Source organism: Passer domesticus, chromosome 3 (assembly GCF_036417665.1).
Source record: "Passer domesticus isolate bPasDom1 chromosome 3, bPasDom1.hap1, whole genome shotgun sequence".
Lineage (NCBI taxonomy): Eukaryota > Metazoa > Chordata > Aves > Passeriformes > Passeridae > Passer > Passer domesticus.
In genome coordinates, this window is record NC_087476.1 from 92,274,999 (window position 1) to 92,299,922 (window position 24,924).

Sequence of the window (24,924 nt, forward strand, 5' to 3'; positions counted from 1 at the left end):
GATCTAAAATATAAAAAAGAACCTTTTCAAGTAGTTGTGTTCAGGTGGTTGTAGTGTTGGTTTGTTCTTGGTTTGAATTTTTAGGTTCTGGGTATACTGCTGGGATGCTGAATCAAAGCAATTAAGTTTTTCCTGGTGTTATAGTTGTTATCCTTTGCTGCCCAGGAGGAACTTCACAATTAATAGCAATTATGTAAAACTAGCTTTCTTTGTGTCAACATTTATTTTCATGGCTTGCACTGTGCTATTGCATCCTAGGGGTATTTAATGAACTTGAAATATTTTCTACGGATTCTAAATCCTTCTGGCTTCATGCTGAGACCATTGCTCTGTGTTCTGAGTGCAGCTCTAAGCTTGCTTTTAGAGAAGAGAGTCTTTACTTGCATTTTTTATATGAACAAAGTAGTATATTTTGATGGCAGGCATTTTTCATAACTTGGGATGAGATTCTGTTCCTCCTGAGGTAGCTACTGAATGCTGTTGACTTCAATGCAAGCAAAATTGGCTTTTAGTGGGCTGTCTTGTCAGGAATCTTGATTATTTTTATGACTACAACATGTAGCAACTCTAGTTGTGGAGCAGGTTGCCATGATGATAGACTCGTAAACACAGAACAAAAAATCTTCCTGGCTAGGGAGTATATAGTATAGATCATGTAAAATTGTGGGGGGAAAACCCCAATATTTTTGGTAATAAACATATTACCACATTTAGCCATCTCTCTCTTAATTATTTGGAAAGGCAATATATAAAGAACAGAACAAATGCTTCAAAAGGTTCTGCATGCACATATGGACTGTGCTTTGCATTTATCTTTCATTTAGGGCTTGGGAAAAAACAGTTTCAAATAGATAATTTTTTGTAATTTTTTTTTTAAAATCTCACTTCTCTGCACCAAAGCCCCTCTACTTCAGTCTGGTTTGTAGGCTCTGCAGAAAACCTTTCAGGAGATGAGACTCCTGCCATATATAATTACCAAACAAACCATCTAATGACAGATGCAGGATTTTCAGTGGCACCTGACATAAGAGTACAAGTTCCCTTGTCACTGAGGCATTTATAAAAATCTGAATAATTTTGAATATAAGTGTTTCTAAAAATGGATGAATGACATTTAGTAGGGAACTGGGTATTCACATATATATACATGTGCTCAGAATACAATCTGGAGTTGACATTTATAATGAGACTAACTTACATTGTGAAACGTGATAACTGTTGGGGAAATTTGGCTATGAACAATTAAGATTTGATCCTGGAGACTTGATGTATTTGTGGGTCAGACTGTGAAATGTTTTAATGTGAGAGACAACTGCCTTCTTTGCTTTCCTTCACCTCCATATTGAGAAAATCCCAGCAAAACTTCTTGTCCCTGATCCTGGACTAATTATGAAGACTATTGCATTTTCCATGATCATTGAATCAAATGAAGCCCTTTTGGGCAGAGATGGTTACTAAGTGGGAGATTAAACCAGTTTGTTACATCTGAACTTCAGGCAGGCAGGTACAAAGCCCAGAGAGGACACTTCTTGCCTGAGGAAGGTGATTAGAAAGAGACTTGCTAATGGATAATTCAAAGGCATGAACATATCCTCACAGGAGAGTACAACATGGGAATGTGTTTTCACACCAGAGAGATTCTTTTCTAAACTCCTACCAAGGAGAAGGGAAACAGCCTGAAGAGAAGCTAGAGAGGAATAACAGGATTTGGAGAAGCCAGGTATGTGGGTGAATCCTAAGTGTGCTCTCAGGATAGGAAGAATAGGTCCAGCTAAATGTATGTAAGCATTATTTTGTCACAATCTTACCCCCCTTTTTTTCTGCACTAGCTAACATAAAGAGCTACTGTTGTGCTTTTTTTATTTTTTTGTGGTTTGGGATGTTTTTTCCACTTGCATCCTCAGCCATTAGTTCAGTTCATTTACCTAAACATACCACTTGAGGTGCCCTCCATTTTTCTCCCCAGTAACTACTATAGGGCAAGAGAAAACGTCCCCAGCACTGTCCCCTAAAACCAGGGAAGGTTTAGGTTGGATATTAGGATACATTTATTCACCAGAAGTGATGCTAAATATTGGAAAGCCTGCCCAGGGAAGTGGTTGAATCACCATCCACAGTGATTGAAAAGAGGAGTAGATGTGGCACTTAGGGACATGGTTTAGTGGTGGACTTGGCAGTGTTGGAGTAATGGTTGTGCTCAACCACCTAGGAGATCTTTTCAAACCCAAGTGATTTCATGATTCTGTGGTTTGCCCTATTCTCCATGGGCTGCTCCAGTAGTTCATGAGCCTTTTTTGTCCTGTCCAGCAGCCCATGGTGATGTCCAGCATGCCATACAGGGGACACTTCTTGCCACAGTTAGGGGACTGAACAAGTAGAGCATGGCTCAATTACAGTTCCAGGAGAGCCAATAAGGCCTCTCTGTCCTGAGCCCGCAGCACAGGACATTAAATGGCAGCTTGGAAGTTGTGTTGGTTTGGTCTCAGGTCAGGTGCCTTGGTGAGTCACTCATGGCCTTTGGGAAGGGAATTCAGACAGCTGGGACACCAAAATCTCATTGCTGGAGATTTCTGCAGAGCCACTGAAAACAGCACAAATTGCTCTGACTGCTTATTTAAAGGAGGTGATAAGCCTGAAGGTCTAATTAGGTAAGATGTAATCACAGTGAGTTAGTGTCTCACAAGTAGGGTTTTACTGGATCTGTGGAAAAAATATTCTAAAGTGAAGTTTCTGGAAGTGCTGGTTAATTTCTTTTATTCCTTAGTGAGAAATGGTATAATTCTTCATTTTAGGTATCAAAAGTTCTAGGGGAAAGAGAGGAGAGTTAGAAACTCTGTCTTGCTATTATGCTGCTCTAAACTTCACACTTCAAAGGAAATAAAGTTAAATAAAGCATTTTTGAAGACAGTTTCTTTTTTTTTTTCATTATGAATTGGGGAAATATTTCCTTCTCCTGCTCTTCACACATGCAGCATTGTTAACTACTGTCCACCTGACTGTACCAAACTACAATAAGTGATGCAGAATTAGGTCTTACCTAATACTCAGGCATACAAAATTCAGCATTTCTAGCTGTGCAATGGAGATAATGGTGTGCTCACTATAACTTCCAACTCCGGGACATAATCCAGTCTCTTGTATTATTTAGCAAAGATTTTACTCCTTACATGGAGACATTTATTTCTAAAAAGAATTATTCAGCTTTTTTTATCATATATGGTCTTTCAGAGGTCCCAGAAACTCTTCCTGTTGACTACAGTATTTTATGAAAATGATCAGGCTTGCTAACTTAGATAGATAGATATTTGGATTACTGTTTAGAACTCAAAGAGGAGGCTCAAGTTCTTAAAATACGAAATCTGCAGTCAAATACTCATCCACTTAAAATTAATAAACTCTCAGTGTAAATCCTTTGATTCTCAGAGAAAATGAGATCAGATGTCTTTACAAAATACCTTTTTTTCCTGAGCCTCTTGGAGCATTAGAGGGAGTGCAGGGGGCTGTTACCCTTTTTCAGGACACAGGCAGACCTGGCTCTGCAGTGCAACCAGGTGTTAAAACCTTCCTGTTATCAGAGCTTCAGGAACAAGTGGAGCATGGCTCGATTACAGTTCCAGGAGAGCCAATAAAGCCACTCTGTCCTGAGCTCTCAGCACAGGACATTAAATGGCAGCTTGCTCCTCATGGCTGGGCAGAAATAAGCTAAAGATCCCTCACTGCTTTCTGTAATTTCTCTGCAAAATATAGGAGAGGACTCTGGTTTCCAGCAAATAGGTTACAAAACTGGGTTGCACGTAGGCAATTGTAGACAGGTCTCCCTGGGTGCTGACATAATCACCATCAACATCTGAACAAATTACATAGATGCTCCCCAAGTTCACTGGTGCAAGTTAGCATCTGCTTTCAGGAGCAGTAACTTCTCAGCATTTGCATCAAGTGACTCTTTCCTAAATGATGCAAGAGACTAGGTTATGTCCCGGAGTTGGAAGTTAAAGTGAGCACGCTGTTATCTCTGGTACGCAGCTAGAAATGTCTCATAGCCAGAATGAGTCGGTTTTTCTCTGCCTTTATTTTAAGAAGAAATAGTGTCCCTCATAAGGGTGTTTTTCAATTAGGACTTCAAGATGTAACCACTGATGGTCTGGATCAGGTACAAATGCTTTAGACAAAATCCTCCAGAATGATCTGGTAGATTGAGCACCATTCAGACAGAAGATATAGTGAAATATCTGAGAACCTGACTTTCAAGATTAAAACAACTGCATGAGAGCAGTTGTTATATTTAATATATATATATATTTATATAAACATATTTTTATTTTATTCTGTCAAAATATTAATTTTTGTACTGTTTTTGTGCTATATTGTTCTTTGGTATAAGTTGCAGCAGCCAGCTTCATGATTTTTTTTTAAATGGGTATTTTTGCCTATTTCAACATACTTTCATTGCTCTGCTAGCAGCTGCAGATCCTATTTACCTGCAGACCTGCCTCCCACATTTTAAGTCCAAGTGTCACTGAAGTCACAGACTCTTAGTTGTTTTGTGGAAAGCTGCAATATATTGACTAATTGTTCTTTTCCTGCTAATGACGGGGGGGGGGGGGGGGGGGGCGGGGGGAAGGTAAATTCCACACCCTCTCTTTGGGGAGAGAGGAGTGGGATTTGCAGAAGGAGCAGTTTGCCTGTGGTATCCCTCTATAATATGTGCCAAACTGATAATGAAATAGCAGCTGAAACAGAACTATCCCACGGTGTGTTGGGAAGTGCTGCTGGTGGGCTCTGCAGTGCTCAGACCCAATTGTCAGGCTGAAACTGAATGGCAAGTGGGCCACCTGCATTGCTGTAATGGCCACTGCCTCTGACTCAGCTGCCCATGTACCTGCAGGATGTAAAGCTAATCAACCAGCATTAGCAATTTAGTCAGCTCCAAATTTCTCTGCTTCCCGTGGTGATAAACTGTAAAACTGAGCTGCTGAGGCTGGAGGGACTTCAGCACATCTTTGCTATCTAGTTCGGGCTGACTCTAGCCTTGAGAGGGGGGAAACAACTAAACATCACAACAGTGATGAAAAAAAAGATATTTTCTGGAAATGATGGCTAGGAAAAAAATTGGTGATTTTGTCTGCAGAGCCATGCAAACTTATTCTGATAATAACTTCTGGCAAATTTGAGGTTTTTTTCATGTTAAGCTGCCCAGGCAGGTTTATAGATGTGCCTTTGGAGGAGCCAGAATAAAACAGATTGCTCATTGCAGATTCTAAATTGTGGTTTCCTTTGATCCATGTGAGAATGTTCTGTGTTTCTTCTTATTTTTTCTTTTAACTATTGCACAAACAAGGCAGGAGACATCAGTAATCTTACAATCATAGCAAGGAAAAATTTGTAGATGTCTCTTTAGAAAAACATAGTATGATTTAATGAGATGCATTGCTCTGTGTTGCACTTCAGTAAGTATGATGTTGGCCTGACTCTCAAAAGTGGTAGATTATAGTAAATAGCACAGAAACTTGTTTCAGAAGACTCCAACCCCTTATCTGCAAGTCTCTGCCCTTAGACTGCAGCATTCAGCTGTAGGAACTTGTTCTATTTGGAGGTTTGGACTTATTTATTATGTTGTATTGTGGTATTATTCTGAATACTTCAAAACATGGCTTAAGATCATGTTGTTTTCTTATTTTTCTGAAGAGTATTGTTATCAATTCATTGATGCATTTTTCCCTCAGCACGTTTAAATGTGACTCTTTCTCTTCCCTCTTTTTTAGAAATTTCATCTGTTTAAACATTTGTGCTGCAAAGCAGACTTCAGACTGGGAACCAAAATCTTGTGTTTGCACTGCAGTTTGTTTGATTGCTTTCCTCCTATAGTTATATCTTAAATTTGGAGATCTGTCTTTAGTTCACCAATTTATATGACTGATTTTCTGTGTCTTCTTCCTAACTCATTTTGTAATTAATATATTAAAAGCTATTTTTTTCTTCAAAAGAGAAGAATAAGGAAAATAAGCTTTAAAAAAATCAAAACAGAAAATAGAACTAAAATAAAAAAAAAAATGAACAAATTCAAACCCCCAAATACATAAAAACAGTGAACTGAAATCCTGTGCTTCTGTCTTCCTGGAGATGTACTAGGATCTATTTGTGAGTGTCCTTCTCATTAAGTCATACATTCATCCTCTCTCCTTCTCTCTTCTTAGCACCAAGCATCTTTTTCTAAAAAGAGAATGGTGAGGAGCTCCCCACTTAGCATGGGCTGTGGTCACCCATTCCAGTATGTATGCAGTTTCTGTGGCTTGGGTCCCAGCAGAAATTAGGGATGTGTCTGAGCCTGGTGCTCTCATTATTTGCAGAGATTTTTTGGAAAATATTCCTTAAAACCTCCTCATCTCTCAAATTTGGCATTTCAGTGGCTTCATAGGACATGAAAATACTCAGACAAATGTGTAGTTGGATTGTCTGCTCACACAGCTGATTTTTGCAGTCTCTTACATTTCTGTTACTTCCTGAGGAGCAATCCTTGACAGTCCAGAGGAAGACAAGCCTGTGGAGCTGTGATTTCTACCCCTGCGCTTCTCAGTGGCTCTGTGGGAAGGAGCATGTTGAAGTATCCCTGTGTTCCTCCCCACTGTGTGCCAGAGAGGCCTGACAGACCAGTTACCAATCTGAAGCTTATGGTTTTCTATCCCATACTAGGGCAGAGCAGAGATTCACAGTCTTCCTTTTGTGGGGTTGGGTCTTAAAAGATTCAACCTATTGCTGAATTTTGTACTTATGTAACCAAGTGCTTTTGCCTTCCCCGAGAGTGTGATTCCAGTGGATTAACTCAACCATACCAATAGAGTTATTCTGAATTTACAGAGGTGTGACAGAGTTAATAATGGACCAGTATTTCTGAGTCTCTGTAGGCAAATAAAGTAATACAGTTGCATTGCTAATAATGATGATCTGTCTAGTATGCCAGTATTTGGTGTATTTAAAGAATTTAGGAGATAAATTCCATTGAAAGAAATCTGTGTTGCAGAAATTGTGACCATTTAGGTCAACTGGCTCAAGAGACAGATGTTGTGAGTAGCAGAATAATTATTTCTCATGGACAAATTGCTTGATACAAGTGCAGGCATTAGATTCTCTGAGTATTTTCTGGATGTAAAAGCAATCCTCTCTGTCTCCTGCAACAGAGAAGTGATTCTGTAGTAAAAAATAAAATAGCTCTTGGGTTCCTTAAACCTCACAGGACAAATTTCAGCCTAGCATGAACTTTTACTGCTGAGTTGTATACCTTGGAACAGGGGCTAGTAATGGAAATAGTGATGGAGAATATTTTAGAGTTTTGAATGGTGATATGATGGATTCTCTGTGCTTTGAAATTTTGCACTTGTGGGGGATTGCAAGATTGGTGTGTCTCAAAAATCAGCATTGCCTTTTGCTTTTTAGAACAGCAGACTCCAACAGAAAGTAAATGCACAATTCCAGAAAGATCATGAAGAACTATAGTTACTTTTGTCCTTTTTGGTGAGGAAATAATTTTGGTGCAAGAGTAACAGTGTTTCCAAATGTTTGTAGAGAATGGCTTATCCCTGAATGACAATATTCTTGAACTGTGCACTCTGTTCAGAAAAGTTTTTGAATTTGTTAAGGACTAATACAGCAGCAAGTATTGCTTTCAGTCCTTGTGATGCTTTCATCAGAGAAATCTGTGAATAAGGTGAATAAGAATGATACTCAGCAGCAGAGTTTGTTCTATAAAGAAAAAGAGGGACTTAAACTACAAGTTGATACTTTGATTTTTACATTTTGATATATGAGGAAATGTGTAAAACGACTTTCAAAAAGACTTGTACCTTTTAAGTCATGATTACTATGGTAATCCTCTTGTGGTGTGCCTCTTCAAATTTTCAAGATAGAACTAACATGATTTTAATATATTCAGTGCTTTATAGATTACATCAGTCTTGCTGAAGAGCTAGGTAAGAGCTCAGGTAAAACATCACGTTAAGTAGCACAAAGCCCATGGATTCCATCCTACACAGGGCAACACTATGCCCCTGTCCAGACACCTTCTTCTCCTGCTTCCCCCACCACAACAGATCATTATGCTGTATTCAGTCATTTATTACTTTCTTTTCTAAACAGAAAGCAATCACAGCAAAACATGCAGTGACTCATGTTCAGAAAAAGATAGTCCTCAAACAATCATAAATAACCTTTCTCATCCCAAAATGCTGGGCAGCTGCTGAAGAGGACTCCAATCATAACATGAAATCTTCTTAAAATATTCATTAAAAATGTTATATTCAGAAAGGCTTGACAGTCACTATGGCTGGGATATTTGTATTGCAACTTTCCCCTCTCTGTCATCCTTGTCATGGTGTACTATTTTCAACTGGTTTAAGGGAGCAGTCCCTATGGAATTGATGTTATGATAATTATTAGGAGAGCTTATACGATGTGAGTACTTTCTGTGTGACTGCATGGGAAACTTGGAGGGCCTTCTACCTGTGTTGTGTGTTCTGTATCATCTGATGTCCATGGAAGCAGATGGCATTCAGCAGAGATTAGAACTGCGCTCTCCAATCATGGGCTTGAGTGTTGACCATGGTAGATTTATGGAGCCAGCCAGGCCTCAAAGGGATATGAGTAGCCATTTGGGAAAGAATCCAGAACTCCTGAAAGCAGATCAGGTGTACAGGCTGCTTCTGTCCCAGTGTATTTGTGATTTAGCAGTATGAGGTGTGTTTATTTGTGATGTCTTCTGGGATTTCACATACCCATGTTTGTACTTTTATTTGGCTGCTGGGGGTTATTCTGGTGATATTCAGGAACTGGTTTCAGTGGAAATAGTCCTGGATACCTTGCTGACTAATTTTGGGGTGGGTTTTTTCGGTTGTGTTTTTTATTGGGTGGGTGGGTTGGTTGGTTGGTTTTTCAGGGGTTCTGGTGGTTTTGTTTTTGTTATTGCTGCACAAATTCATTAGTTTAACAACTTTTACAGATCCCCAAAATGGGAAGTAGGTGTAACAGTATAAAAAGGGATTATTCCATTATAGGTAATTCTTCTGTTTAGAAGAAAAGGAAACCAAGCATGCTGTATGCATGGGAGTCCCTGACTTCTTCCTGCTGTCACATGTCTCTTTTTAGGAATTTTTGAGTTTTGTCCCAAAGCAGAACTTGCAGGATGGAATTTAAAATATTTTCAGAGTTGCATGGCAGAACCACTGCCATGAAGGAATCTAAATTTTTTTAAAGGGCATACTATAAAAGATGCTTCTGTAGTGATATTCGTCTTGAAGAGCAGGAATTCATGTTTTTCTCTAGCAGTTCTCCCCATTACTGATTCCCTATCAGAGTGGTTGCTTGGACAGCTTTGAGGAAGACAGGGGAATGAAAACATTAACTCTGGTTCTGTGTTAGTCTCAGCTGTGTGTTGTACCCTTGCAACCCAAAGGAGCTTCATAAGGAGAAGAGAGCTGATGCACCCTGGTTTTTGTTCATATTGAAATATGAATGATAAAACCAACTTGCTTGCAAGGGTGTAAAAATATTCTTTTGTGTTCTAGAAAATGTTGTAGAATATTAAAACTCAGACTAGACTCGTACTTTCAGACTGTTAATCTTGGGTATCCAGATTTTACAGGTTTCATTCCTAGCTGTAACTGCAAAAGGGCTTAGTTGCAGAAGTTAAAAAATAGTGAAAGGCTCATCTGATAAATGGGTGTAAGGACTGTAGAGTCAAAAATCTTCACTCTGCCAGAGAGAAAGTAAAAGTTGTCAGACTGAGCATGGAAATGACAGATCTTCAGATAGTAGAGTTGGCATTTGCCTTTCTGAAAAAAAGATACTCAATTGCCATAGTGGGGGAATTTTTACCAAATGTGGATATTTCAGAAGAAGGTAATATGTTCAGGGCTTTCCTGTTCTCTTTTTGTACTGGGGGAATACTCAGAGTATTCTGAGTGCACAAGTGTGTACTCAGCCCATTGTGTACTGTGGGGAAGGGGGTTTTCAAGCTGTTTGTTTCTTATTGCCAAGCAAAACATTGCTCATTTTAAACAAACAAAACAATTCCAAACAACAAGAAAAACCATGCCAGCTTTGCAACTAGGGATCCTCTAGTTCTTGCAGTATTTCTTGTGTAAGCACCTATTGCCTGGTCTACTAACTCTAATCTACCCATCTAGAGGTATGTTCCTTGGTCTTTCCACTCATCCTGAGAAAATACTTCATGATCTTCACTTGCTTGAGACAGGTATTTGATTGTCTCTAGGGAAAAGACTTAAAAGCAATGCCAATACTTTTGAAATACCAGCAGTACTGCCGTAGTGCTGAGTGCTGCTGCCCTTTGTCACCATTCCCCAGTGGTTTTTGGATGTAAGTCATCTAGTCAGATACCTGTTCATCATGCAGGCAAGCTGACCTCCTCTGTCTAACCTGTTGTTAGAAATAAAAGTCACTTGAACACAAAGTTAAATTCTCTGTGTGTAAGCAGGAATGATGCTCTTGATTTAAGAGGAAGGTGTGTGCATTACAGCACTGATAAATGTGTCCCTGAGAGTCATCCAGCCTGAATTCAAAGTGAAGTTCCTCCTACCAACAGAACAATGTGTCTTCTAAATTGTCTTCTCACTGCACTGAGATGGAGACTGAAGAAGGAAATTGTTCTGGTTTTCAAAACTAGAGGTAGAACTGGTACCTGAAAATTTCAGGTCAAATGCATCTGTAATGGAAACACCAGGCAGTCTTTAGAGACACAGGAAGGCACTGAGGGTATATTTCAATAAGTCGCACTTCGGTGTTGCTTGCCTGAGATCATTCAAGCTCAGAAAAACTGAACAGATGCTGAGTCCTTGACTTAAATTAATTCTGCTCAGATGAATGTACTGTACTCTACTTAAATAGGTGTCATTAAGCACCTTTCACAGCTTTTTAGCAGGTGTTAAGCACAAAAAATAGATCAGTTGAAAGAAAGGGAGAGATAAAGAGTAAATTTGCTGTGGAGTGTTTAATGTCTATCCAGTATTGTGTTGAAGCCCAAAATGGCTTCACTTCAGAGTGCTGCAGATGTGTGCAATGCTCCAGTGTGCTTCCAACTGCTCTCATTTGCAACCTTGCTTGTGTCAAAGATAAAAAAGCTATATAATGGTATTGCTTTAGCTCCACTGGAGTGAGCCACAAAATTTGCATGGACTTGAACAGAAGCTAGACATAAACCTAAGGGTCGTCTAAAACTGGCAAACAGAATGCGGTACAAAACTGAATTCTAGAGCTGCAAGCTTTTTCTCCATTAAGATGGGGACAGGAATGTAAATTGGTAGCTCTAACAAAAGCTCTAGAATGGTAAATTTTATTTTTTCTTTTTTAATCTGATTAGAAATATAAGATTTTTACTTTGTTATTGAGATTATTATCAAAAATCTAAGAGTTATGCTTCTGGAGTGGAAGAAATATGTCTAGCCTTTAGTAGAAGATTAATAATAAAGCCTACTTTACCATCCCTTCCTCAAACCTAAAGCAATTATTCCATTGCAACGGACTGGTTTTCATTAAAGCAAATTCAGTCATATTCAGTTATAACAAGAAGGTAGATAAATATAGGTCCAGAGCTGACTTATTTTGCACCAAACCCTCCCGCCCCACCCCCCCCAAAAAAAACCCAAAAACCAAACCAAAACAAACAACCAAACAAAAAACAAGAGAAAACCTTGATTCAATTTTATGATTTATAGGAAATGAAATTATGTGTGGTGTCAAAGAAGTGCCATTTGGTAAGCTATAGCAGCAATCTATATAGCACTATGATACTTATTGAAAAACCATTACCTGAGATTTGTTTTTAACTACACTCTCAATAACTTGTTGCCAACCATAAGCACCATTTTTATCTGCACATTGATTTAGCAGATTTCTTAGGACTTTAAGATTTGGATTCAACATCTAAAATGGCAGACTATTAGTAATTCAGCAATTACCTTTAAGCTATTGTTTAAATCATATTTAATGAAAATAGTGACAAATTTGACTAAGAGTCTGTTGAGAGATCTGACTCAGAGTCAATAAAAAAGCTGACGTTATTTCTGATGCCAAGAGCAGATGATTTTCTCTTGTGAGAGGTTTAGGACTTTTTTTCTGATTTATATAGAAGTTGGTGTGAAACCATCTCTTACAGATTGTACCTAGTTTCTGTTTTGTAGAGGCAGCTAAAAGTTTCTATTGCTTGTGATAACAAACACTGAATTTTGTATTTCTGTAAACAAAAAAAACCAAAACACCTTATATAATGATTGTTGCAAAATGGTAGTTATATAAGTTTTTTTTTATAAATATGAGCATTGATGTGAAAAAATATTTTTACTTTGTGACTAATTAAGTGACACCAATATGAATTCTGTCTCTGCTACAAATTCATTAGTGCGGTTTGGGAAGCTATGGTGCGTATTTGTGTTGGTAAAGAAAAAAAATGCCTGTACTGTTGGTTGCCTGTAAGTCAGTCTGATCAATGTGAGACTGTGTTAGCTGGCATGTTTGTTCACACCAGAGCAAAGTGACTTTGTGCAGACTACATTTTATTGTTGAGCTACAGGACAAGTCTATAAACTACCCAAGTCCTTGGTGGTGGTGATTTACTCTCAATGTAGCAGTTTAAGCTGATAAGAAATGATAATTTGTGAAGTCCTTTGTAATTTGTTTAACTTTTTGCATGGATTATGTGCATGCAACCAGTTTATTTGTTGTAGGAAACTTTTACTAGCAAGGGAGCTGGATTTCCTTGGTGTAAACTCATATACTTGAACAGGTGAATGTTTTGTGTGCTTCAAAATTACCTGTGCAAATAAAACAAACCAACAAACTCTCTAGAGTCCCATGGGTAAGGGCCAAGGATGGGAAAGGTCTTTTTCTTTCTGTTGCATTAGCACAAGGGTGCGTCTCTGTGAAAGCTCTACAGGAAGATGAATATTTTTTAATGAAGGTTCAAGCAACTCCTTCTTCAATGTTTTTGTCAATTTCACGAAAATGTTCCACCTGTAAGATTCTGAAGTATTTCAACCTGAAATACACCCCTCTATAAAGATATTTTACTTTAGTCCTCTTGACTGTCAGTCTAATCATTAACAATCAAATAATTTATGAAGATTTGTATTCAGTTCTGGTATCTTTTGTGAGGAAGTTTATAGGTTGAACATGTTTTAATGGTGAGGTTGGTGTTGTTTAGATTCAAGCTTTTTGTAATTAAGGAACTTCTGAAATTGGGAAACCTTGAAATTTAATTCTATGGACACAAAATAGGATGCTGTATGACAGCTGCAATGGAAGTTCTCTTATTCTATGACTTCATGAAATGATGAAATTGTCAGAACTTTTTAAAACTTTCATCTTGGCTCTGCAGTAGTGGAAAATGAGAAAATTCAATTTGACAAATGAAAATTCAGGAATAAAATTTGCTGATAGCAGATTCCCATTACCTTTGCCCAAGTAATTCCACATGTAATAAAGAAGCCTTAAATTGCTTATGAAGAAAAGGTGAAACTTTTTGTACTATCTCTAATGGAAATTTTTTTTTTATAATAGCATTATTTTAAATACATTAAGAAAATTGTATAGCTTCAGTTAACCTTATAGATATGTAATAGATATGATTTAGGTGCATCTGATGAGGCTAAAGATAAAAAGCCAGAAAAGAGGGTGCAGGCTGGGTAAGTCGATAGACACTGTGTTGGGAATACCATGAAAGGTCCTCAGCCACCTCTTCTCTCAGTGCCTGATGTCCATCTCTTTCAGGACTGCCGATCTAGCTCACCATGGGGCAGCTGGCCAGCCTGGACCATGGAACTAGTCTGTGCTTTAGAGTGATCCTTTTAACACTCCATTCTTTGTTTCTTGGCTTTTCTTTGGAGCGCCATGAGGAGGAATGATGGACTGCTCAGGGTGGTGCAACAAAGGGAATTGTAAAAGGAAGCTCTCAGGTAACCTGTGTATCTAACAGGAATAATCTGTCTTGCATCTTTTGCCCCAGAAATGTGGTTTCTTTCGAACAGCACAAGTAATCTCAGTCTATAGCTAAACACAGTTCATATACCAGGTTTAGATAAGGCTCTTATCTGTTTTTGTTTTTTTTTTTTTTGTTTTTTTGTTTTTGTTTTTTTTCTTAACAGTCTTATAGTTGAAATGAGAGTTTTCCATTCTATTTAATCTAGAGAAAGGAAGGTGTTTACATAACTTTAATTTTTCCCATTCTGTACACTGAAAGAGCACTGAAAATAAACCGTATCCAGGCTTTTGTATATGTTACACCAAAGTAAAATGTACTGCCAGTGATGCAACTCTGTATCCACCAGGCGGCTGTGCCACTCCCAAAGCAGTGACCTTGAGCTATGGACATGCTGAACACCTCGGGCGGTGCTGGTGCTGACTGTGTGAGCCATGTCACTGTGAACAAGAGGGCCCAGTGATTCGGTTCTGAGGTATATAAATGGCATTCTTTCTCTATTTACTGGTTTGTGACGCAGCTGGAAGTAAGGGTGGTTTTCCAACTATTCTCAGGCTGTCCACCTGAAAGGACAGGTGGGACCACGGGCTTCACTGGGCTGCTCTCTTACCTTCTGTATCTTCAGGAGCTGCCTTCCTCTTCCACAGGCCATGCCTTCAGCTGATGGAAACAATGGTCTGTTTCTGTCCAAATCCACTCCTGGCAGGATGAGGGGACATTGTAAACTTCCCCCTAATGTCCAAGTGCAGACTTAAAATGAGGAAAAGAACTTGGAGGCATTTTGTTTAGTTTGTAATGGCTGTGACAAACCAACTGGTTGAATTAACTGTTCTCTTGACTCAAAAGTTTAACCTGTTTCATTTACCCAAGCAGTAAAACAGGAGAGTAAAAGTAACATCTCGGGTCTCTGCTAAGGCCATGTTATTGTGCCTCTGGAAATACCCAGCTGGACAGAGTTGGTATTTCCCAAGGAGCTTCTGCTGACTTGTTTTCAGCTCCCACAGATGTTAAACAGAGGAAAATTCCCCATTTTTGCTTTCAATGCTTGAATGTGGTGCTATTTTAAAAAGAAAAATAAATTACTGTATCATATGCCTGTTACATGTGTTTCAGAAATTTGCTTCTCAGTTGCTGTTTTGACACAAAGTTGTAGTCACCTGAGAAATTAGAAGTGTCCTAGAAGTAGAGAAAAACTTAATAGTTCCAGATTTGCTTAGAGGAGAAAGGAAAGACAGGATATAATAATTTGAAACACCAGGGAAGATCATCCTCCTTCTAATCAACACATTTTCCTGTAGCTCAGGATGAAGTGAAATTTTAACTTGGTAACGCACGCATAAATATCCAGGACATAAAACAAATAATAAATTTGAAATAGAAATTCCTTCGTTTCAGGAAGATGATAACAAGCATTCCTTTTCCGAGGAAGCATGCCACAGCAGGATCAATTTGTTTGTAAAGTTTCTTATGGATTGTTTTTTATGGTGTGAACTTTCTATAAACAGGGGCAAATGGCTTCATGTTACATCAGTATTGATGTTTTTGAAGCATCTCTGTCATCGGATGATTTGAAAGCATCTCTTTCGACGCTTCCTGCCTCCGAGACGAGCTGCTAGATTTATCTTTATTCTGCGTAGATGTTTTCTGCTGCCTTGTTGCGAGCAAGCTGCGTCCTGCGGACGGCGGAGAGCTCCGAGAGGCACCGTGCCCGGGGCGGGCTGGGGGCACCGGAGCCTCCCGTGGGACCGCGCTCCGGAGGCGAACAAAGGGGTCGCCAAACCCATCGCCAACAGGTGCTGCGCAAGAAACAAACTTTTTCTGGGATACTACACAGGATTGCCAAAGGGGAGAGATCCCTCGGCCGCTCCGGGGAAGAGGCAAACACCAAAAACACCCCAGGTCCGGAGAGGAGAGGGACAAAGCGGCGGGAGCCCGCAAAACGTGGCGTGCTTCGGGCACGGCGGGGAGCGTGGCCGCGCACCGCACCTCCCCCGGCACGCCCGGCCGGGCCGCCCCACCCCACCTGCGGCCGGGCCCTGCCCGCGACCCGCCCCGGGGCCGGTGCGCGGGGGGAGCGGCGGGGGCGCCCGTTTAACCCCTTCCCCGCCGGCGGCTCCGGAAGCGGCGGCGGCGGCCCCGTGGGGCGCTGTGTCCTGCGCCCGGGCGGGGAGGGGTGGCGGCGCGGGGTGGGGGCGAGCGCGGCGCGGGGGGGCGGCGGCGGGAGCCGCTCCCTCCTTGCCCAGCCCGGCCCGGCAGAGGCGGCAGGAGGAGGAGGAGGAGGGCGGCGCAGAGCGCAGACATGGCGGCCAACATGTACCGAGTGGGAGGTATGTGGGGACGCGGCGGCGCCCGCCCGGAGCCCCCCGCGCACGGCCGGGGAGCCCCGCCGGGCCGCGGGCCGTGCGCGCCGCGCCCGGGCGGAGAGCGGCGCCCCGGCCCCTCGGGCTGGCGCCGTCCCGAGCGGGGCGGCCGGGCCCGGGCGGGCGGCGAGAGGAGGCAGCCGGTCCGGCAAAGGGTCGCCGGGCCCTCCGCGGGGCGGAGGACGCAGGTTCCTCCCCCGCCAGCCCCGTGCGCCGGGTGGGAGCCCGGCCCCCGCCGCCGAGGAGGAGAAGGGCAGCGCCGCCCTCCGCGGGGAAGGGGGGAGCGGCGCCGCCGGTTCCAGCCCCCGCACCGCGGCCGGGCACGGCCGCCCTTTGCGCCTCGCCCGCTGCCCCGGGGAGCGGCGGAGGGGCCGTCGGCCGGGCCCCGCGGGGCCAGCGAGGGGCCGCATGCCCGCCGTGCGCCCCGGGCCGCGCCGGCCCCGCCGCGGCCTGGCGGGCCCTGCCGGCGGCGCGCCCGGGCAGCCGAGCCCACCCCGGGGGCGCTTCCCCCGCGCCGCTCCCCTGGCCCCGCGCCCTCCCTCGCTCTCACGGCGGAGTTTCTCCGCGCCTTCCTTGGTCTGCCGGGGATAAATAATTAATCCGGCTGTGTAACCGGGGGATTTCTGTCAGCTTCCCTTGCTTGCTGCCGTGACCCCTGAGGAGCGCCCTGATACGTGACTGCTTGGCGAAGGGCGGAGGGGAGAGGGCATTTAGGCGGCGAAAAACACGGCAAACGTTTGTCTTCCCATCCCGAGCCTGTCGAAAATGACACGGATAACTTTCGCTCGCTCGCGGAGGGAGAGAACGTGGCACTGTGCCCAGTGCTGTGGCTCAGGTGCACCGCACAAGTTAGGTGTGCTCAAAAATCGCTCCATCCTTCTGCTCTCTCAGCAGCCAGAGCTGAGAGGGAGGATGCGCGGAAATGAAGGGTGATAATAGTTTGAATCCCTTTCTGCTAATGTTTTGAGATATGCTGATCGAGCCACAAATCTTCCATCTGCACGCTCTCTCATGAGGACACTTAGATTGTAGTCCCATCAGCCTTTACTCATGAAAGTAATCCTTCTCTTAGCAGGTAGCGGGTAAGGTTTACCTCTTAGGCCACTAATTCTCTTTTTTTTTTCGTTGTAATCTCAATGAGCAATCGTTAAACACCATCCAGAGATCATATTCTTTCATTAGAGCTACCTGAAGTTTTTTTTCATTGTATTGTGGTGTCAAAGTGTTGCAGAAGACTTCTATACATTGCTATAGTTTCTCATACAATTTCTAAAAATAAAGTTTGCATGGTGCAGAAATCCAGCATCAAATTTAAAGTGTGGTTGATGTTTGATGGGTACTTTTTCATTGGACAAAAACAAGTTTTCAGAAAACTATTGAAGGAAATGCACTGCTTGTCAGTTCTTTGTATGTTTCATGGGAGCAGCTTTCAGGATATGAGTAAATTTCCATAAACTCTGTGAAAATATTTTTGTATTAATGATGCTGAAACAGACTTTGTCCTGCAAGATCCTTGCTAATTTCATGACAATTCCTGCTTAATATAGTTTGCATCTTACCGGACAGAGATAACAACAAGAGCAAGTATCATAAAACATACATTACTCATTGGGACAATTGTACTGCCACAGCACCTGATAATAAATATGACGTGTCATCTCTTACAGAAATGTAAATCTCTATAATATAGGAACTCATTAAAATGCTCAGTTCTTAAATCATCCCTAATTGATTGTGAGAAGTTGCTCTTTCCCTGTCAAGATTTATGAAGTGTGTGGATTATGGGATTACAATGTAAACTTTAACACAAAGCATTTAACTTTTTTCCAGCATGGTTGTTAAATCAGGTGTAGTGCAGTTAAAACCAGAATTTAGGAAGAAATGATGTTAAATCCCAGTGTAGAAATGCATCACGATCCCAACATTTATGAAGAAATCTCAGCCCTTTGAAAACGTCTAGGTTTAGAAGAAAATTTTTGCACTAATAATGATATTTCTTTACGTAACTTCTGGTATTTCAGTGACTTTCCCTTTTTTCCTTGCAGATTATGTTTATTTTGAAAATTCATCCAGCAATCCATATCTCATTAGGAGAATTGAAGAACTTAACAAGGTACAAATATCTAAGACACTTTCTTAACCTTTGGCAACAGTCAGTGTGCTTATTAAAACCTGAGAATTATTTCTATCCCTTAAGATTTCTGCTGTAGTAGGGGTTTCTGGTGGTTACTGAAAACCTGCTATGTGATATTCTCTAATTCTGCCTTGTTACCTAAGGAAAGATGCAGTTGCTCATTCCTGTTGAACAGCATTACTCTGCTGCAAAAATTTTCTAACAAATTCTGAATTCTTGGAGAAGTGAATGGATTGAATTTTCTGGCTGGCGATGACACTGTGAATCCATCTGGAATGACAGCTATCATGTAATGTGTCTGCTTTTAGATAGACATTCTGAAGAGCTGGAAGGTACCAGCGAGACTTTGCAGTGATCAAATGACAGAATATGTGACTTCCGTGGCTGTTTATTGCTCTGCCTATTGGCAGCTGTGAATGAAGAATGGGCTTTTGAATAAAGTACAGACTGTGTTCTCTGTCTTTATCCTGAGTGTATTTTTCTAAAAAATGGAGGCTCTATTGACTGTCATTTTGGGGAAAGCATGGTTATTTTTCTTCACTGACACTACTAAGAATAGCGTGGAGTTTCTATATGCATTATTTTTTTACGTTTTCCTCAAGCAGTATTAAAACTTACTGTGATGTGCTACATCAAAAGTTAATTGTTAAAATGTCCATCATGATATAAGTAATGATTAAGGTATTTTTTCCCCAGTGGTTAGAAAGTAAATGAAAAAATCGGTGACCTGCAAGTGGTTTTCTTCTTATTAATGAAACACAACACTATGCCACAGCAGACATCAACCACATTAACTGTTAGTGCTGTCCAACACAACATTCACTGAACTTGTGCATGGCAAATAGTTTTTGACTTTTATTGGAGAAGAAAATGTTTTATTCAGAGTAATTGACTTGATTCCAATCATGTATTGAAGGAAAGGTTTATTATCTTTAAACTGCACTGCTATAATTTAATCTTGCTCATGCGGGGTAAAACAGTCATGTATTGATTTTTTTTTTAAAGAGAGGTTGGATGTTGTAATCCAGACATCTTGAATGTGAATGGTTTGCTTTCATGTGTTAAAGATATTGAGCAAATGTGGAGTTGTTATGTAAATATGTAATGAAATGCTTTGATTATTGTTCTACCAGGGACAATCTTTTTTTTTTATTTGTAAGAAACTATCAAAACATTATACTTTTTAGTATTAAATAAGTAAATCAAGGTTAAAAAGTACTTTTGTACCCTTCAAGGAGGAGGATACAGTTCTTCAAATATTTGTGAATTCTTTATAAATCATGGCCCCCATAACGAGTCATGAAAACAACACTGAACTAAATAGCTCTTTTACTTTAGGAGCTGTTGTGACTTTTTCAAATAAACCTTTCAAAAGTCTTTCAAAAAGACTTTTTCAATAAATGTTATATTAAATGAGATTCTGAAAAAATGCTAGAGTACTTTGAAATATACATTTCTGTCTAAAGCTGGATTATAAAGAAACATTCACATGATTCTAATATTTCTGAAGGATTTTTACGTTAGCATGATACTGGCATTGCACCTCTGAACACCTGAACAAAATATGAATTCTGAGGACTCAATAATTGTAGTTAATCCTCCTGTCTGGTCTGAAATTGGTAGTGGCCTTTCTCAAGAAGATTTTATTTATTGGAGTAATTCTGTTGATTTCAGCTTGACTGATCATGTGAGAACAACTGATATGAGGGAACCCTCCAAGCAGAGAGCATTGAATTTGTATTACTCAGCTGAGGAGGGATACATCCTGACTTGATTTTCTCTTTCTTTTGTAGACTGCCAATGGGAACGTGGAAGCGAAAGTGGTGTGTTTTTACAGGCGAAGAGATATTTCTAACAGCCTTATAATGCTTGCAGATAAGCATGCTAGTAAGTAGATGGTGTAGGGCATTTTTCCTTACTAACACAGCCACCTCAATTTCTGCAACTGCTTAAAATTGCAGGGGTTTTTTTGGCATGTGAAATATATACTTATGTTAGGCATTTATTAATAACCAGTTAATTGCTTAGTATTATCTGATACTCTTCTGCTTCTATTAGTTGCTTCTGGGAATTAAGTTTAGCTGTATCCATGTGGTTGAGACTGTGCATCTGGAAAAAAAAATAAAAAAGAATGTATCTTTTAGTCTAGAAGATACAGCTGCATTTCTTTTTTTTATGTCAACAGTAATTCTTGGTTGTAAGTTAATTTAAGCTTAAGAGCACTTGTGATTATTTGATGTGACTTTTTTGAGTTAGACATAAACATGTACTGCTTAATGTAAAGAATGAAATGTATCATTGGGAACTGAAAATTACTGGAGATTGTAAAAGAGCCGTTATGTGCATTTATGCTAAATGTAAATATTAGTCAAAAAATAGGGGGGGTGGTTTTTTTTTTATTTTTTTCCATAAAAACCAATGGTAATAGGTGAAAAAAGCCACATTTTTCAACATGAACCTAAACTTTTTTGTAGCTGCCATTTGGTATACAAGTGAAATAGCATAATGTTCCATAACTTTTTGATGAAAAATAAAATCTGAAGAGAAAAAAATGCAATTCTTAAAATGTAATTCAGAACCTAAAAATCTGAGATGAAAAAAGTAATTTGCAAAATATTCCAGTCAAATTTGTAAATAACTGAAATGTGAAGTGTGTCAACATCCCTTAAATTTCTTGCCACATGCTATTAAATACCATTTTGATTGTGTATGATGCTTGAGTTTTCAAAATGAATCTGTGAATAAGATGTGTAGGGGTTATAAATCTCTAATTTATTGGGATGAATCTCTTGAAAGACATTAGATAATGCCAACCTTTTTATGTAGATATATGATGGTGTAATTAGGTGTTTAAAAATACCCTGCAATTGGTTTAATGTCCAACTCTGGTAATTTTGCTCATCCAGGTATGGTGAATGAAGAGAAATTGCCAACCTTTGGCTTTTGTTTTATTCTTTTATTGGTCTTAGAGAAGTGGGGGTGATGTGAGTATATAATATAAAGTACTGGCTTGGTTTTTATAGGAAGACAATACATCTTGCTTATGTACTAAGGAAATGATTTAGTGTTTTCTTATATAGTTGAGTACACTCTATAGTTGCCTGTGACCTATTTATGATCATCAGCCTCCACAATCATTAGTCTTTTGAGTTCTTTCAGCTGAAATGTATAGAAACAAAGAAATTTAGGTGAGCTTCATGAAACTTTCTAACACTTTTTTTTGTTTTTCTTTTCTAATGGAGGGGGCAAGAAAGTAGGAAAATTATAACAACTTTTCTGGAAGCACTTTTTTTTAAAAGAATTGATTTTTAAAACATGAAGTTTGTAAATTTTTTTTTAGTTGGCTTATTTTGTAGAAAAGGGTATGTTAGTCCTGTGGATATCATTGAACCTGGAAAAGTAAGATTTTTCTATTACCTTTGTGAGTTTTAGATTGCCATTTTGTCAGGACTTCGAAAGAAAGGATTTGTTGATGGTCTGTTGCTCTTCTCCTGTAGCATGCTAGGGTTTTGTTGGTGTCACTAGAAGTGCCGTGGAGTCTTCCATGGTGTTTTCTCATTTGGGATTCTCTTGTGGTTTTGTAGTGACAAAACAGAAATGTGATTTCCAGCTGGTTCAACAAACATCTTTAGAATGCCTGTGTCTCACAGGTTCGGAGCCCTCTAACCCAGCGCTCTTGTGAATTATGTTTCACTATGAACATTTTCTCTGGACACAATGTCTCTGTTCTGACCAATCTGTAGAGTGCCAAGTTCTCTTGGGAGATGTTTGTTACAGTTACAGGGGACAGCACACAGCGAAGGATTGCTCGTTTAGAGCTTCCTATAGCTCACAGAGCAGATGTAGTTAAATGTCAGTTCAATATAAAGGCTTTCATTCTGGAATAACACAGTGTTCTGTTTAAAAATATGGTGTGTGTAAACAAAATATTTGTATATTTATGAATGGAATGTTTTGGAAATGTTTCATATAGCTAAACATGTTGATGCGTCAACACTTCTACCTGGTTTGGTATAAAATAATGTTAAAAGATACAAGTCTCTTAAGGAATGGTAACTCCAGTTCAGCCACTGATTTCTGCTGTGTGCCTTTTTGGAGAAGTCTTTCAAGTATAACATCTGCTTTATTTTTTCAAATGATATTTTCTATTGCTAGCATTTTTTTGTTATTTTTGATTGAGAAACACTGGTCTGAGTTATGCATTTGTCAAGATTTTGGCAGGTGGGGGTTGGGTTTTTTCTGACTGACACATCAATTTCTGAAGGTTACATTTTGAGATGTAGACATGGTCCCATTTACTAAAAGAAGAAAAAAGCTTAGTAAGAAAATATTTTGAAACTTTAAAAATAAACTTTTAGTAACTTGAGAAAGTTTCTGAATTATTCTAAAGAACCTTTGGGAAACATGGAATAAAGTTGATCTGTGACTTTATCACTGGTAAGGAGTTAGTATATTGTTTTCCTAGACTGTTTTTTTTTTTTAATTTGGTTTGGTTTTTTGTTTGCTTGGGTTTTTTTTGTTGTTTGTTTGGGTTTTAAAATTTGGTTGAGAATTTTTTGTTTGTTTGCTTTTAAGTCGTCTTCCAAAATGTTTCAAGATATTGTAACAAATTGAGGGGGGAAATAAAATTTTCCTTGGGCCATTCTAAAATACTCAGGTACAGAGTAGTTCCCTTGTTTTCAAAGAATGTCACTAATCTGTGAGGAAATTGTGTTACCTTATTTCATTCCCTGGTGTTTCAAGTGGAATTTAATTCAGGAAATTTTTATTTGTCTGCCAGCATCATGTATGGCATCAGCTTAGGTCTGGGAATAGTTCTAGAAGCTGACTGTAGCCACTTAAATCCAGGGATTTGGAATGTTTTATGGGCACTTGAGGATTTTATGTTTTTTCACTGTCGATTTGTGTTACTATTAAGTAGAGTTAATAATAGGGTCGGCTTGAAACACAAACCAAAATACTGTCCAGGATCATCACCTTGGTCCTGTGCAGCCTCCTGAGCTTAGTAAGAGAGCTATTTTGGGGTGTTAACACTCACCAGGTTGCTGTTGTTGGGGTGTTAACTCACTTAGGTTGTCATCATCACCACAGGGTCACTGGGAGGGGGCTCTTCCTTTCTTGGCATGAAAGAATTGACCAGCAGCAGAGTAAGGCCTACTGTGAAGGGACTAGAAGGGAGATGAGTAAAGGATAGCAGGCAGTACAAGAGAGAGATATTGCAACAGATATCCGAGTGCGTAAGCGAGTGAACTTGGAGAGGTGGGACAGAAACACTCAGCTCATTAAAATGGGTGAAGCAAACATAAAAAAGGGTGGCATAGAGATGTTTCCTAACTAAATGGTGTGATTGAGAAATTGCCAGCTGTAGCTGAATCTATAAAATGTAGATGATTCTTTATCTTCAGTAGAATTAATGTAAGTATTTTAGGGCAAGGTTTTAATAGCTGTGGAGAGGAGGCTGTGTCAGCTTTGTACCAGCACTGGTTTTGGGTTACAGCGAAGGGCTCAAGTTCTTATTTCCTTCTTTTGCAATAGAATGCAAAGAATCATGGAGTATCTTGTATTACAAGGGGCATATGAAGATAACTGGGTCCAACTCCTGGCCCTGCACAGGGACCATTCCAAGAACCATACCATATTTGAGGTTTATTCACTACTACTTTCTTGAAGCTGAGTGGGGTGCCATGAGCTAAGTGCATGATGCCATTTTTTGCAGTTCTTTGCACTTTAAGTTCTTTATCTGATCATGTGTTATCATGTAATACTATGTCTGAAGTCATTCTCTTATTACAACTCCTCAGCCAGCTTTTGTCTAGTCAACCATCTGGTGAGGATATAACAAAAAAATTGCTGTAGTTGGAGTCCTTCATCTTCTGATTTATTAAAGAAGGTTTGTTTCATTTAGGTGTGCTAAGATGCTGACTAAATGCCAAGAATATTTCTGGGCCTGTGATAAAGTCCATGCAGAATGAATTTTTTCTCATTAACAGAATTGATATTCTTTGTGAATGAGACAGTACTCAATTAAAAAAAAGTCAGAGATATTTGTTTCATTGACTGAGATGAAAGGTAAAATGAAATTTTTCTAGATTACAGAAGCTGACAAAAAATCATGTTCAGTCTCAGTCTTTCTTTTTAGACATCACTTACTGGCTTTACTTCTTGTTGCACATTTTTAAAACTTTTATTATTTTGCTCTTGATCAGTCATGTTTCATGTCACATTGCTTTGTAAAATGGTGTTTCTGCTACAGAATTTTTGTATATGATAGATATCTGTGAGGAGAAGAGTCCTGCTAGGGATTCCTGGTTAGAGAATCATTAGGGTTGGAAAAGACCTCCAAGATCCAGTCTTTAACTGAGCACTGCCATGCCCACTGAACTTTATCATCAGATGTTGGAGTCTGTACTCAGTTCTTACCTTCCTATGACTTTGATGTGTTGCAATCAGAA

General features: G+C 39.8%; 1 protein-coding gene across 11 annotated transcripts in view; it reads left to right on the forward strand.

The window, feature by feature from the left end:
* MTA3 (metastasis associated 1 family member 3) overlaps positions 1 to 24,924 on the forward strand; it is a 300,754-nt gene that overhangs the window by 58,937 nt on the left and 216,893 nt on the right. For 3 of the 11 annotated variants that reach the window (XR_010359201.1, XM_064414383.1, XM_064414385.1), the window contains exons 2-6: positions 13,771 to 13,955; positions 14,328 to 14,453; positions 15,484 to 15,877; positions 18,384 to 18,451; positions 20,266 to 20,359. Coding sequence is in view for 10 of the 11 variants with exons in the window: in XM_064414383.1 (XP_064270453.1) it covers positions 15,616 to 15,877; positions 18,384 to 18,451; positions 20,266 to 20,359 (424 nt within the window). In the remaining variant the exon portion in view is untranslated. Of the gene's footprint in view, positions 1 to 13,770; positions 13,956 to 14,327; positions 14,454 to 15,483; positions 15,878 to 16,157; positions 16,306 to 18,383; positions 18,452 to 20,265; positions 20,360 to 24,924 lie in introns of those variants that run through there. The other 8 variants (XM_064414387.1, XM_064414386.1, XM_064414390.1 and 5 more) reach the window with 6 other exon arrangements.